This window comes from Saimiri boliviensis, chromosome 1, assembly GCF_048565385.1.
Source record: "Saimiri boliviensis isolate mSaiBol1 chromosome 1, mSaiBol1.pri, whole genome shotgun sequence".
NCBI classification, from domain to species: domain Eukaryota; kingdom Metazoa; phylum Chordata; class Mammalia; order Primates; family Cebidae; genus Saimiri; species Saimiri boliviensis.
In genome coordinates, this window is record NC_133449.1 from 64,253,393 (window position 1) to 64,268,194 (window position 14,802).

At 42.2% G+C, this 14,802-nt stretch overlaps 1 protein-coding gene across 1 annotated transcript; it reads right to left on the reverse strand.

The window, feature by feature from the left end:
• Positions 1 to 2,859: 2,859 nt before the first annotated feature.
• On the reverse strand, positions 2,860 to 9,185 carry LOC101051776 (uncharacterized protein C2orf78-like). Its single transcript, XM_074398256.1, has 3 exons — positions 8,829 to 9,185; positions 5,669 to 6,433; positions 2,860 to 4,835 (listed from the first exon to the last, which is right to left on the reverse strand). The coding sequence occupies exons 1-3, from the start codon at positions 8,923 to 8,925 to the stop codon at positions 2,860 to 2,862; spliced, it is 2,838 nt and encodes a 945-aa protein (XP_074254357.1). The 5' UTR covers positions 8,926 to 9,185.
• Positions 9,186 to 14,802: the final 5,617 nt, after the last annotated feature.

Here is a 14,802-nt window from a genome sequence, read left to right on the forward strand (position 1 = left end):
GTTCAAGAGATTCTGAAGCCTCAGCCTCCTCAGTAGTTTTGATTATAGGCATTCAGCACCACGTCTGGCTTATTTTCTTTTCTGGTTTTTTTTTTTTTTTTTTTTTTTTTTTTTTTTTTTTTTTTGTTGTTGTTGTTGTTGTTGTTGTTTTTGTATTTTTAGTAGACATCGGTTTCACCATGTAGGGCAGGCTGGTCTGAAACTCCTGACCTCAGGTGATCCACCCGCCTCAGCCTCTCAAAGTACTGGGAACAGGTATGAGCCACCATGCCTGGACTGAAAATTGACGTTTTTAAAAGATGTAAACAGTTTAAAAACATGTTGCCAGTGACATTTAAAATTGGTTTAAGCCTTTTAACGCACAATTACAAGAGCCATAAAAATGCTTTACCTAGTAATTTCTTTTTAAGGCTAAGGAAATACTTCAAAATGCAGAAAAAGCTGTATTAATCATTCAGCACATTTCTCAAATGCCTCACCATGTGTCAGACCCTGGGCTAGCTCAGGATGCAATGTTTTACAATGTTAATCCCAGCATCTTGTGCGGTTGGTCGTTGGTCGGTCGTGGAATGACTCGTAGCTGCTGTATTTGCAACAGTGGAGAATGTAGCTAAATAATTATTATATCCATACTGTAGCATTTTATACAGCCAATGAGAGTGGTAGCTCATTTGCCAGAAGTGAAAATAATAGGCTGCGATTCAACAGTCAGAAAAAGATGCTGGGAAAAGAATGAAAGGAAATACTAACTACTTGAATTATAATAAGTGGGACTGAGGGCTCTGCAACAGGCTGTTATTTTTTCTTTTCTGAGATTTCCAAATTTTCTTTTGTATAATTATATGAGAATTTCTGATCTTATATTTTTTCAAGTTTGTTTCATGTACCATGGTTAAAGTTGTTCTACACTTTATAATTTACGTATATTTGTTTATAAAGTGGAAGTAGCTGTGTGTTTTCAGTACTAAATAGCTTATTGTGTCTTATGTCAACCCTACATGACCTGGGAGAGAAAGTATTTAATTAGAGTAGTATGGGCATGCATTTCATGCATGTCTCTCTGTAGGGAAAGGTGGAAAGGCTTCTGGGAATCCACTCTGTGCCAGGGCATTGTGGGTAACTGAAATGTATTTTCTTAATTTAGCTTCATAACAGGTCATGAAGGTGGAACGTGTTGTTAGCCCCATGTTATAAAGAACTTAGGGAAATAAAAGTTAAATAGTTTATCTGCTAAGGTCACACAGGTAGGAAACAGCAGAGTATATATTATTTTGTAAGTATATGAATTTAAAATATTTCATCAAACTATGGTTTTAAAATAAATAAAAAATATTTTATTATTCCTAGTGATGGCTTATTACTTTTTGTTACGCTTTAAGAACGTTTTCACAGAATCCAGATCTTTACCAGAGAGGCCATATCCCTCCTCCTGGTCCCCCTGGAGAAGGTTATTCACACAGGAGGTACACTTGGAATGTGAAGCCAAGTGCCAGTCGAGCAGCCCAGGAGAGAAGAAGGTGATATCCTGACAATTACTCTGGACTATCCTGTCCAGCCTATTGGCAATGGACCCAGTGATACAAAGCTGTCCTGGAATTCCACTTGGAGACCAGAGCTGACCTGAAGATTACAGGTGTGACTTTTAATTAGATCAGGTCTAGGGAGGTTTCTTTATTGTTCCTTTATGTGTTCAAAGCTTAAGGAAGAATTATATTGCTGTTGACCTCACTAGGAAAATGGCACAGTGTTAGTGGTCTTGTGTCTTGTGAAGGTGAACTGAAGTAGTGCATCTCACTGGCCCAGGCATAGGTGTTGAGTCAATGGTGATCTATACGCCAGGGTCTTTTCTGGGTCAGCTTCAAGCTCCTGCAGTTCGCTTGGTTGCGCCCCATGTTATCAGCTGCACCTAGAACTGTGAGCCCTTGCCGTTCCCCTGGTGGTAGGTTCCCCTGTTTTGTGCTGAGCTTTCCCAACTGTGATCATATATGTATAAGGTAACCCAAACCTGTTGGAGATGAGTCCTGAATTCTTATTTTCTGAAATACCTATCTGATAGGCCAGGAGACATAAGGCCATCATCCATGGGAGATTTTGTACATTTCTTTTGGTCCACCCAGCCTAAAATTCTGCCATCTTCAACTTCTATCCAAATTTTATTCTTTTAGTCCTAACCTCTGATTCTGCGTCCTACTTCTGTCATTTCCCCCATTTCTGATTCTTTGTATAAGCCCATGAAATATCTCCCGTTTTGACTTTCTTAGTCCTGGACCACATTCCTTGCTCTTTCCTCAATTCTTCTGTCTGTTCTGCTACCATCCATCTTTTAGTTTCTTCTTGTTTTTATTTTATTTTATTTTTCTATGATGGAGTTTTGCACTTTTGTTCAGGCTGGAATGCAGTGGTGTGATCTCGGCTCACTGCAACCTCCGCCTCCCGGTTGAAGCAATTCTCCTGCCTCAGCCTCCCGAGAAGCTGGGATTACAGGAAGCCACCACCACAAAAAGCCAGTTTTTTGTATTTTTAGTAGAGATGGGTTTTACCATGTTGGCCAGGCTGGTCTCCAACTCCCGATCTCAGGTGATCCACCCACCTTGGCCTCCCGGTGTGCTGGGATTACAGGCATGAGCCACCGCGCCCAGCCATAATTCCTTCTAAGGCAGCCTTTGATCCAACCCCCCAAAAGAAAACCCACAGTCAACATCTTCTCAAAGCTCAAAAGCCTCTTTATTACTTATCTATTAATTCTATTAGATTTCTATATTAAGTTTTAAAAATGTATTATGGGAATGAATAAATTAGTATCTAGTTATTTGGAAAACCAGCTTGTATCCAAAGTAAAGCCAACAGTCTCAGCAGCTCTTAGATTCTGTAGCCGTAGTATTGAGAAATTTCCATATCTTTTTCCCTTTGGATGAAGAACTGCAGTTTCCCAAACGAGGTGTATTTGGCAGCGTTCTCACGCTCTTGCTGAGCCTTCCTCTTCATGGCCTCGCGGTCTGGCCTCTGCTCCTTTGTGATGGGCATTGACACTACTGGCCCAGAAATGTCGGGTATCCTCCACGGCCTGGATTGTAAGCTGAAGTCTTGGATTAGAAATTGATATTGAGGCTTGGGCAGTGACTGGAGATCGGTCAGAGCAGTGGAAACAGGCTCCCGCCGGAGAGAGGAGCAAGATGATGTTTTGCAGGGTGCTGGCCTAGAAGCAGCAGACTGAGAGGTAGTAGGAGGCTGGTTAGGGTTGGCTGAACCAGGTTGGGTTGCATTGGTCGAAATTGGCTGAGCTGTTCTGGCAGGACCTGTCAAAGATATGTTGGTAGGAGCCAGTTGGAACGGATTGACATCAGTTGACTGAGCTGAGTTAGTAGAACCATGTCGAGCAGGGCAAGCCACAGCAGGCCTAAGTGAGGCCAGAGGGTGTGGCCGCCGAAAAACAGGTCGAGCTTGCGGTTTGTCCAGGGTTGGAAAGGGCAAAGGTACCAACTTGACCTTCCCAGGTGGTGGCAACTCATTCTGTGATGGAGATGGACACTCTTGTTCAGCATTATCATCCAGTTTCGGTGCCTTGAGTTGAGTTTTCTCCGTGCCTTTCCCCTGACGTCGGGTATCCAGCCATGTTTGGAAAGCTGAGAATGGCCGGGAGTTCTGGGTGTTGCTTGAGCTTCCCAGAGTCCGGGAGGAAGATAATCCAGTTTTCTTGTTGATCTTTTTCCCCAGTGCATGGAATACTTGCATGGACTCTAGCATGTGCATGTCTAGGGATCTTTGTGGCTTTTTTAAGGTCTCTTGGCTAAGCTCAGGTTGATATTTCTTCCGCTTCATATTGGGAATGGCTTGCTTCTCTTCTACCTCGACTTTGGTCCCTGACTGCTTACTGTCTTCAGATTTCTTGGAGCTGTTCTCTCTGCTCCTTTTGGTCTTCTCCTGCCCATGCCTCTTAGTTGTGCTGCTCCTGTTGGATGTGGCTTTGTGAGGTTTGTTGCTAGAATGCTTGCCCTTGCTCACAGAAGCGCTGTCACTGCCGGCAGCACTGCAAACAGCCACTTCTCCCTCTAACAGGCTCTCTGGGTTCTTTGGCTGGATTTTGGCCTTGGGAGCACCCTGGATAGGCTCGGCAGCTTTATGCTTGTTCTTCCTGACTTGATCAGAGTGACCCTTTATGACACTTGACTTTTCCTGCACATGACCTACCTTGATGGCACTGGCATCTTTGGCTTTCTTTGCGGAGGGAGTTTTGGGTTGGTCAAGATCTTGTAAGGAACTGAAGATGGAGGGACTTTGGGGTCGGTCAAGATCTTGTAAGGAACTGAAAATCGAGGGGAGGTGAGTATCCTCCACCAATGTAGTGATGTCTGCAAGATCACTGCTAGACTCGATCCCATTGTGAAGTATCCCTTGGCCCTCAAGACTCAGGCTGTTCTTTCTCCGATTCGCATTTTTGGAACCAGGCTGCTCCTCTTGGCCACGAGGATCAATGCAGTACAGAAGCTGGTGAATATCAGGAATTTCTAAAGGAAGCAGTGGAGGATCTTGATTTTCCCTTGGGACCTGGTAGGCATCTAGAGGCTTTGAAAGCTTAGTTTTCGTCTCATTCAAATCCTTATTGTCGGTTTTGTCCTGGCTTGGAGCTGGAGACACTGTCAAGAGATTAGTTGGACTCTGGACTGGAACTATCGTCGAAATGTCCCCAAGCTCAGGTGATGGATTACTCTCAAGTAATAACTGGCTATTTCTGCTACTGCAGGACTTGGAGAATTCTGAAGTTTGTGCCAGACAAAATATCTGGCTTGGAGATTGCAATCCCAGGGAAGTATCCATCCCCAGGGAAGTTTCCGTCACTGCAAAGGAATCAAGGAAGAAGTCAATCCCTGGTAAGTGAGATGCTCCCCCTACATACAAATGCAGCAGTCAGATACCTTTCTAACATGGGCAAGGCATTTCTACCAGCTCTTCTTCAGGACCATGGACAAGACCCTGCAGTAGGGGATAGGCAGTGACTGCTCTCTTACTGGTTATCGTTTGATGTGATTGTTCCTTGGCTTTCTTTGAATTTCATAGGGTTGTTGTAAACCAAATAAGTGAAAGTGATTTTTAAATAGGAGATGTTTGATAAAGCCTCACATTCTCATATAGGGTCCTTTCCAGGCTCTTCACTCTCCTGAGAGAGTAAGAAACCTTTATGCCATGGCCTAGGGGAGAGAGTGGAGCCCTTCCACATGAAATATATAAGCAAGCACAGATTTTGAGCCTTTTTGTTTTGGAGAGGATGTCAGAGCACAAAGCCTTAAGTCCTAATGTAAGTTAAGGAAAATAAAAATGTCACTGCCAAGGTAAGACTTCTGAAGTGCCTTCCAAAGAGACTAAAGTAATAGATTAAGGAAGGAAGTTACAGAGTCTGGTGCAAGGGAGCCGATCAGCCAGGGCACTATAAAGTGTTGTATCTTTTGGGACTCTCTTATATATGGCATAGACGGCCATTATAGTGTTCAACTTTCCCATTTTGAAGGTGTTCTTTGAAGGACTCTGAAAATGGAGAGCAATGCCCAAGAATAGTGATTGAAGTCTCAGGATTTAAATTCTGCCTATCCGTGGACTTACCACTCGGCTATAGATTTGACCCTCCCTTTGAATGCTGCGTTTATTCCTCTCCTTTCTTGTTGGTTGTACTCACCTTCAAAACTGGTTTCTGTGATGGGTTGAGCAGACACAGGGTAATACATGCCAGTAGTTGAGACTGTTGGTAGAACATTTGTGGGCTGAACCTCCTTTAGCACCATCACCATTTCTGGTTGATGGGCTGATACCCTATTTCCTGTGTATGACACAGAGCCATAGGATTGCAGCCAGGGACCAGGTTCTCCAGATAGTTGAGGCCCCAGTGTGCCTAGATTATAGTAATAGACCTGGCTTCCTTTCTGGTAGGGAAGTGACAGGCTATGGCCCTGCTGCTTTGGAATTTGAGATTGTGTCCCCTGAACAAGGCTGGCAGATAGTGTTGGATACAGAGGGACTATAATATTGGCATCTGAAGTTTTATCATGCTGGGCTGTCATAGACATGGAAGAGACAGCTGTGTTCTGGTCAATGACAGTCACAGTGAAGTCCCTGAGTGAGGATGGCTTCTGTGCTGTGCTTGCTGTAATGTCCCACTCAAAAACGCCTGAGGAAGAGGCAGCTGAAGTAGAGCAGTGGCTCTGGCCACTAACCCCAGACAACATAGTTGTGCTAGAATGTTGGTAAAGGTAGGCACTGCCCGTGAGTGGCTGGAAAGAGGTGCCAGAGGCTGATGGCAGTAGCCATGCTGAGCTAACAGCTGGAGCAGAGGCTCTGGAGAAGTTGGAGATGCTTCCTGTAAAGGAAGCCGCATCGCTCACCACAGGAAGTGAGAGCTGCAGAGAATTTGCAGTTCCAACTAAAGAGGCATTTTGGAAATCTTCTGTAGGAAAGAAGAGAGAGATGAATAAAATTATGAGATTGAAAAATTTTCACCTGATTTGGAGAACAGCATTTTCATAAGGTTGTTTCGATCAAGAAGCCTCTAATACAAATACTCACTGAGATTCCAAAAGCCAAGCACTTTATGATGGCCCTGAGTGCCGAAGCAGTTTGGTCCTCTTGTGATGAGCTGCCTTTGTGTCCAGTTTGGTCACAGATGTGCAGAAGACCTAAGTGGTCTGGCTTCGTACTTTATTTCCTAGGCTAGAAGCAACTTTCCCCTTCCTTATCTTTCACTTGAACCTGAGCCAGTGTTGCCTCATAACTATTTCCTAGAATTGGAGCATTTTAAACCTGGGAAGTCCTTAGAGAATTTCTAACATTTTCATTTTATGAGTAACTGAGGCTGAGAGAGGTCCGATTGACCTGTTTAAGTTTTACCAGTATGTTAACATCATTCCCATGACTTCCTTGTCAGGACCCTTCTGTGAGCATAGACCAGAAACCAGGAGAAATAGAACTTTTAATATGGTAATTTTGACGTATGAGGATATAGTACAGCTATTACTTTTATACTCCTTACAGTCACATTTTGCTTTTAAAGGTCATGTGACATTTACTAGCATTTATATTTAAACCAGGCCATTGGTAAATCTGAATGGTTGTTCTTTGCCCTCTTGAAACCTGGCTTTTTATCCTAAGTCAAAATACTACCTAATAGTTTCAGAAGAAATGTGTTGTTTTTTTTTTTTTTTTTTTTTTTTTTTTTTTTTTTTGCTTGTGTGTTTGTTTTTGACAGTCTCACTCTGTCACCAAGGCTGGAGTGCAGTGGCTTGACCTTGGTTCACTGCAACCTCTGCCTCCTTGGCTCAAGTAATTCTCATGCCTCAGCCTCCTGAGTAGTTGTGATGATAGGCGTGCACCACCATGTCTGCCTAATTTTTTGCATTTTTAATAGAGACAGGATTTCACCATGTTTGCCAGGCTGGTCACAAACTCCTGATGTGAAGTGATCTGCCCGCCTCAGCCTCCCAAATTAGTGGGATTATGACGTGAGCCACTACGCTCAGCCTGGAAGCATCATTTCTAAAACACATGTCTAAAATGTTTATATTAAAAACTGTCAAGTGTCATCTATATTCAAAAGGGCAACAGAAAAAATCAACTGAATGTGACTTCTGATAAGCTGCTTTCTCTGTGGTAGCCTGTTTCCTTCCTAGTTTATTTATCTCAGCATTTCCTAACACCAACTTCATTTTGCCCTGTTCTGAGTGGATTTCACTCTGTTGTCTTTCTGCTTTTCTTCTAAAATTTAAAATATGCTTTTTTTTTCTCTTGAAATCATTGTGTAATTCTCCAGAGCATATCCCAAGGAAAAGTGTAGGGGACCCTGTCTTTCTACTTTCATTTAAAATCCCAAATTCCTTACCCTAGCATATGTGCCTCATAACCCAGTAATCTTCATTTTCTCTCCGTTTAGTTCAGAGAGGTATCTCCAAACTGTGAATATTACTTCTGATTGTTTGTTTCAAATAGGGTCTTGCCTTGTCATCCAGGCTGAAGTCCAGTGGTGTGAACATGGCTCACTGCAGCCTCCACGTCCTGGGCTCAAACAATCTACTGATCCTCCCACCTCAGCCTCCTGAGTACCTGGCGTGCCTCCACACCTGGCTGATTTTTTTTTTGTTTGTTTATTGATAGAGATAGAGTCTTGCCATGTTGTCCAGACTGGTCTCAAACTCCGAGGCTCAAGCAATTCTCCCATCTCGGCCTCCCAAAGCACTGAGATTACAGGCGGGAGCTACCATGCCCAGCTGAATATTAAAAACATCACTACACTTCACTAAATATAAAATAGTAAAGTTGAAATATTAGCGAGGGAGATGGCCGCCCAAAGTGCTGAGATTACAGGTGTGAGCCACTGTGCCTGGCTGAATATGTAAAACATTACTAAATTTAAAATAGTGAAGTTGAAATATTAGTGGAGGGAGTCTATTACTCATGAAACACCTCAGAATACCTTGCTAGTTTTCGACGCCACTTAGGTTTTCTCTCTGTTTCTGTTGAAATAAGCACCCTCAAAAAGTGTCTGATTTCATTTTCTGTACTTGTGCCCTTTACGACTCAGCATTAGGAAAGAAAGGGGCAAGAGGGAATAACCAATCTATTATGCTAATGTAACAGATGAGGAAACAGATTTTGTGAGAGAATAGAAGAGTCCTCTGAAGTCACACAGCTAGTAAATGTCAAAGCCAAAACTGAAATGAGGTCTCTAGATTTCTACTTGAATACTTTCCCTATTATTCCAAGCTGTTTGGGACTATAGGGGTAAAGAAATCTACAGTTAAGGGTAAAGAAGTCAAATGAAACACTGTCAAGAAAGTTTCTCTCTTTACCTGACATGGTCAGAGAAGAAGAAACATCAACTGTAGATGCAAGGGATGAAGAGACTATCCTAGTGGATGTCTGGGTGGCTGAAGCCAAGATGTGCATGTGTCCAGTATGAAGGCCACTGGTCAAACTGGTCACTGGCCACTTGCGATGATACAAATTTACAGGCTACCCCAAGATTCTACCAGGTGGCAGTAGGCCTGGTGAGAGAATGATGTCACAAAGCAGGCAGTTTAAAGGTGTGTGACAGCCAATAGGGAGGGCAGATTCCCAAGAAGATGGGATTGGCTGGCAGAGGTGGTAGGAAAGCTGAAACAGTACTAAGTGGCTGAGTTCCAGGGAGGTGAAATCCTGCAAGATCATCTCAGTGTTTCTTATACATGTTCACTAATACCATTGACCAATATTTATATTTTATGTCATATTTCATAGTATATAATGCTATACATTTATAATTGTATAGTACATACACAGTATCCTTGCAGAGAAAGGAAAGGGACATCTAAGCTGAGCAATTACAGTTGTTCTGAAGGCATTTCAGTGAATCTGATTAATGAATTTACTGCTGCTTTTAAGGGCCAAAGGAAGAGATTACTGAGCCCTCTTTTGTACCTTGGCTGAAGAGCAAAGTTCGTTGACTGCTCCTTGTAGGAAATGATGTGGTCCAAAGCACCTCTCCTTTAATTTCTTCTCCTTGAATCCTACCTTCCTTGGGCTGGCCCAGGCTCGGTCAGGTTGGACTTGGATCTCTCTTCTGCTGTTTTTTTTCCCCCTTGATTGTAGTCATTTTTTCTGGGCCAAGCCTTGATCTTGCGTTTTTACACTTGTGGATATGACTTCCTGTCAACTTCCAGAGCAGAGGTCTTCTTTTCCGTGTCATGACACTTGGAAAACGGACTCTGCTCATGAGAAGTAAAGACCAGAGATGTAAAAGACAAGGCTGACTGCAGACCTTCCCTCTTCTAGCCTTTGTTCACAATTCTTTTGCCCATAGTTTCCAACCTCTGGCTCCTTGGGCCACACAGACGTCCTGCTATCCTGCTGTTTTATATGTCAGAGGCATTCAGGGTATTGTCTTTCTTCTCACTTTGAGGATCCAGAGTATGGCAGTTACTTATAACCTCCTCTCCCTTGCAAACAGCCACTACAGAATCATGGGCCTTTAGAATTCCCTGGCGGCCATGCTTGGGTGCAAGGGCCAGGCAAAATGAAGAGTTGAATTTAGTGGAGAATTGGAAAGAGGCCAGGTGAGTGTACAGGAACAAAGAGATTTGTGTGGATTTTTTGGTTTCTGTGAGAAACACTTACACACCCTTATTTTGTATTAACAGAACAGACAATTCAATATTTTTTACGTAGCTAGATAGTCCAGAAACTTCCACAACTTTTTTTGCACTGAAGAAAATAATCATAACATATTTTTCTATTTTTTTGGTCATATTGCCTCATTTATATCATTCATTAGTATGTTTATAGAATGTAGATTGCTTTTATTTTATTATTTTTATTTATTTATTTCTGAGACAGTGTTACATGCTTGTTGCCCACATGGAGTGCAGTTGCATCATTTTGGCTAACTGGAAGCTCTACATTCTAGGTTCAAGTGATTCCCTTGCCTCAACCTCCTGAGTAGCTGCAAGTATAGGTGCAGGCCACCATGACTGACTGGGGTATCGCCATGTTAGCCAGACTGGTCTTAAACTCCTGACCTCACGTGATCTGCCCGCCTCAGCTTCCCAAAGTGCTGGGATTATAGGTGTGAGCCACTGTACCCAGTCTGTAGATTGCTTTTAAATGCCCTGGTTTTACTATATGTTTTTTCCTTTTCATTTTTAAGGAATACAACATTGTAAGACAAACTGCACATTTTTCTCGTAATGGTTGTTTATTTTGAGACATCATGAACTATCTTGACCTGATAGGTTTTGTGGAGGAAATCAAAGAGGGGTGTGTGAAAAAGGCACTGTGGTGAGTTGTGCTGTGTGCTCAAAGAAAGAAAGAGATGTCTGCAGTCAGCCCAAGTTGACCTGGATTGCCTTGGTTTTTGTTTCCCCAGTTAGTGCTTTTCTCACTAACTTCTCTTATAACTGTGATAAATGAGTTAGGGCTGAGTTGCTGGTGATTTCTGTGTGGGATCAACTGGTTTGGGGGAGGAAATCTATGGATATAATCACTTTTCTTGGTGGTAAGCATTTAGAGATACCTGAACTGATCATTTTTTTTTCCCCTAGAGATGGAGTCTCACTCTATCGTCCAGGCTGGAGGGCAGTGGTACAATCTTGGCTGACTGCAATCTCAGCCTCCAGGGTTCATGCGATCCTCCTGCCTCAGACTCCAGAGTAGCTAGGATTACAAGAGAACACAACCAGCTAATATTTGTATTTTTAGTAGAGGTGGATTTCACCATGCTGGCCAGGCTTGTCTCGAACTCCTGACCTCAGGTGATCCGCCCACCTTGGCTTTTCAAAGTGCTGGGATTACAGGCGTGAGCCAACATGTATGGCACTGAATTGATCTACTGAGGGACTTTTCTAGTGTGAATGAGAAGGTACAGAATGCCAAGAGCCCACAAGAGGATAAACTCAAGATGGGACCTCTGAAGATAAGTATTGTATTTATAGACCTATTATCTCATCTCTTCCAATAATGCTTCTAGTATTACGAGACAGGAATTTTTTTCCGTGATCATATGTGGGTGGGTGATGCTTATCGGAGAATAAATTCGGAAAGGGCTGGCAGTGTAGAGATAGGCTTACACTATACACAGTTTTTGAAGTTTTATTTTCTCCTTTCAATTTAGTTTCATGCCTCAGATAGACTGCTTCCATGCTTGTATGTAATGTGAGACTAATACACACTAAATATCTGCACACTAAATAGTGTCTCTTTTCTCTATGTTCCAGTGGAAATCAAGGGAATCCATAGCTACTTCAGATTATACTGGTGGTATAAGGTGGGAGGAATATAGTAAGATTATTTCTGATAGCAATAAAATGTTTACATATTAAAATATTCAGTTCTAACATTCAGTTCTAGTTAGGCAAATGCTTATTATAGGTTGACCTTTCTTGGTCCCCAGCCTCTATAATGATACTCTGTCCATAGTTCCAGCCACTTAACAATCACCTTCAGTCTTAATATCATCTTAACCTCTAAAATAAATCTTAAATGTAGGATGAAGAACCTACACATCTTGAGCACAATGCTCTGGAACTTAGCATTAAGTCCTACCATGACCTAAAGCCTCAGTTTTTATGGTTAGGGCTTTGTCTTGTTTCAGAGACCTACTCCCTGCATTTTGCACCTGTCAGGATGACTGGTACTTGGTGTAACATAACCAGTCCTTCTACCAGTTAGGCCCTTCCTACTCTCTCCATAGTCTCTTTCTGGTTTTATTGAAGACTGGAATCCCTCAAACTCCGATATGGTATCTGGGGCCCTAGCAGATACTGGTAGACTTGTCAGCATCAACTGCTTAGCTGTTTGGTGCTCTAAGTATGCCTTCGCTCCTGTGATTTCCACCCCGGAGTACTATACACTTGTGAAGGCATTCTTCTACCTCGTATTGGACTCAGTCTCATCTAAAGACCTACTCTTTGTCAGGTCCCATACTTTGTAGAAACCCTATTCTGCCTAGGTCTGGGTTTTGTTGTGTCAAGTGTAACTCAGTTTGTTCTCACCCCAGTGTTGTGTCTTTTAGCAAACTGAAAGTGTAAGCACAATATAGCTTTTCTGGTTTCTGAACAACTTAGGTCACATTTTGTATCTTGTCATGTCTATAGACATTTGTGCCATTTGTAGTTTCAGGCCACTATGTACCTATTGGATTTTTTCATAAATTCCAAAAGAATATTGTATTTTTAAAAATTTATTTATTGAGCTGGAGTCTCGGTGTGTTGCCCAGGCTGGAGTGCAATGGCATGATATTGGTTCACTGTAACCTCTGCCTACCACATTCAAGCCATTCTCCTGCCTCAGCCTCCCAAGTAGCCTAGAGTAAGGTGTGAGCCACCATGACTGGCTAATTTTGGGGCTAATTTTTGTATTTTTAGTAGATATGGGATTTCACCAGTGTGGCAAGGCTGGTCTCAAACTTCTGACCTCAAGTGATGTGCCTGCCTCAGCCTCAAAAAGTGCTGGGATTAAAGGCTGGGATCACTGCACCTGGCCAGAATATTTTATAATTGAATGTCAAATTTGAATGTGGACTTGCTGCGGTGGCTTATGCCTGTAATCCCAGAACTTTTGGGTCCCAGCCACTCAGAGACTGAGACAGGAAAATCATTTGAACCCAGGAGGCAGAGATTGCAGTGAACTGAGATGGAGCTACTGTACTCCAGCCTGGATAACAGAGGGAGACTCCCATCTCAAGAACAACAACAACAAATAATTGAATGTTCCTAATTGCAAGTTAGTTATGTTTGGCTAACGTGTCTTTTTCTTTTTCCAGTTAATAATTTATGAATATTGACACATTTTTAATGATGTGGAAATTTTCAGAATTGTAAATGTTTATGTATTTAAAACTGGTTGGAATATTACTGTCTCAAAAGTGTTAATAAAGCTACTGGCCTAGCTCTGTTAACATTCATTTATTCAATAACTCTGACCTTTCCGATCCTCGGTTCACTCAACTCTAAAATGGTTACAAACATTACTAAAAATATATGTAAGATAGTTTCATAAATTAAAAAGTAAAAATTACTTTTAAAAATCAGTAATCCTAATTACTTACAGTTTAATCTGGAATTTAGTATTCTATTTTCAGAGCTGCTTTAGGACATGCTGTTCCTTTGCTGTTCCACTTGTAGCAGAATTCAACGTTTTTCTAACAGGTATAGATTTTTATGCTTGAGATTGTGTGAAAACCTTGGACTTCAGCTCCACTCTCAGTTATTTCTGGTATTTGCTAAAACTTAAATACATTTGTCCACTTCTAGTATGATATCTAGTATGTGATAGAACTCAATAAAAGTTTGGCTGTGCCAGGCGCGGTGGCTCAAGCCTGTAATCCCAGCACTTTGGGAGGCCGAGGCGGGCGGATCACGAGGTCAAGAGATCGAGACCATCCTGGTCAACATGGTGAAACCCCGTCTCTACTAAAAATACAAAAAATTAGCTGGGCATGGTGGCGCGTGCCTGTAATCCCAGCTACTCAGGAGACTGAGGCAGGAGAATTGCCTGAACCCAGGAGGCGGAGGTTGCGGTGAGCCGAGATCGCGCCATTGCACTCCAGCCTGGGTAACAAGAGCGAAACTCCGTCTCAAAAAAAAAAAAAAAGTTTGGCTGTGATGGGAGTGGATGTTTGTACATTATTTTTGGAGGATAATTAGGTAGTATCTTTCAAAATTTTAAGTTTATATGCTTTTTATTCTAGACATTCTACTTCTAGGAATATAGATATAGCTGTGTATGTGTATAAGGATATTCACAATACAGCACTGCCTGTAAAAAATATTTCAAAAGAGCCGGGCGCGGTGGCTCAAGCCTGTAATCCCAGCACTTTGGGAGGCCGAGGCGGGTGGATCACGAGGTCGAGAGATCGAGACCAACCTGGTCAACATGGTGAAACCCCGTCTCTACTAAAAATACAAAAACTAGCTGGGCATGGTGGCGCGTGCCTATAATCCCAGCTACTCAGGAGGCTGAGGCAGGAGAATTGCCTGAACCCAGGAGGTGGAGGTTGCGGTGAGCCGAGATCGCGCCATTGCACTCCAGCCTGAGTAACAAGAGCGAAACTCCGTCTCAAAAAAAAAAAAAAAAAAAAAAAAAAAATATTTCAAAAGAACCTGAAAACAACTAAGGATCCATTAAGATTGAACTGGCTGAATACATTATGGTACTTTTAATTATGTTAACTTATAATGCAATAAACTCCCTATAGCCACTAAAAAATAGAATGTAAGTATGTATAAATTGACTGGGAAAATCAGTGTTCGATATAAATTATAGAATATGTTTAATTGCTCCTTTTGTATA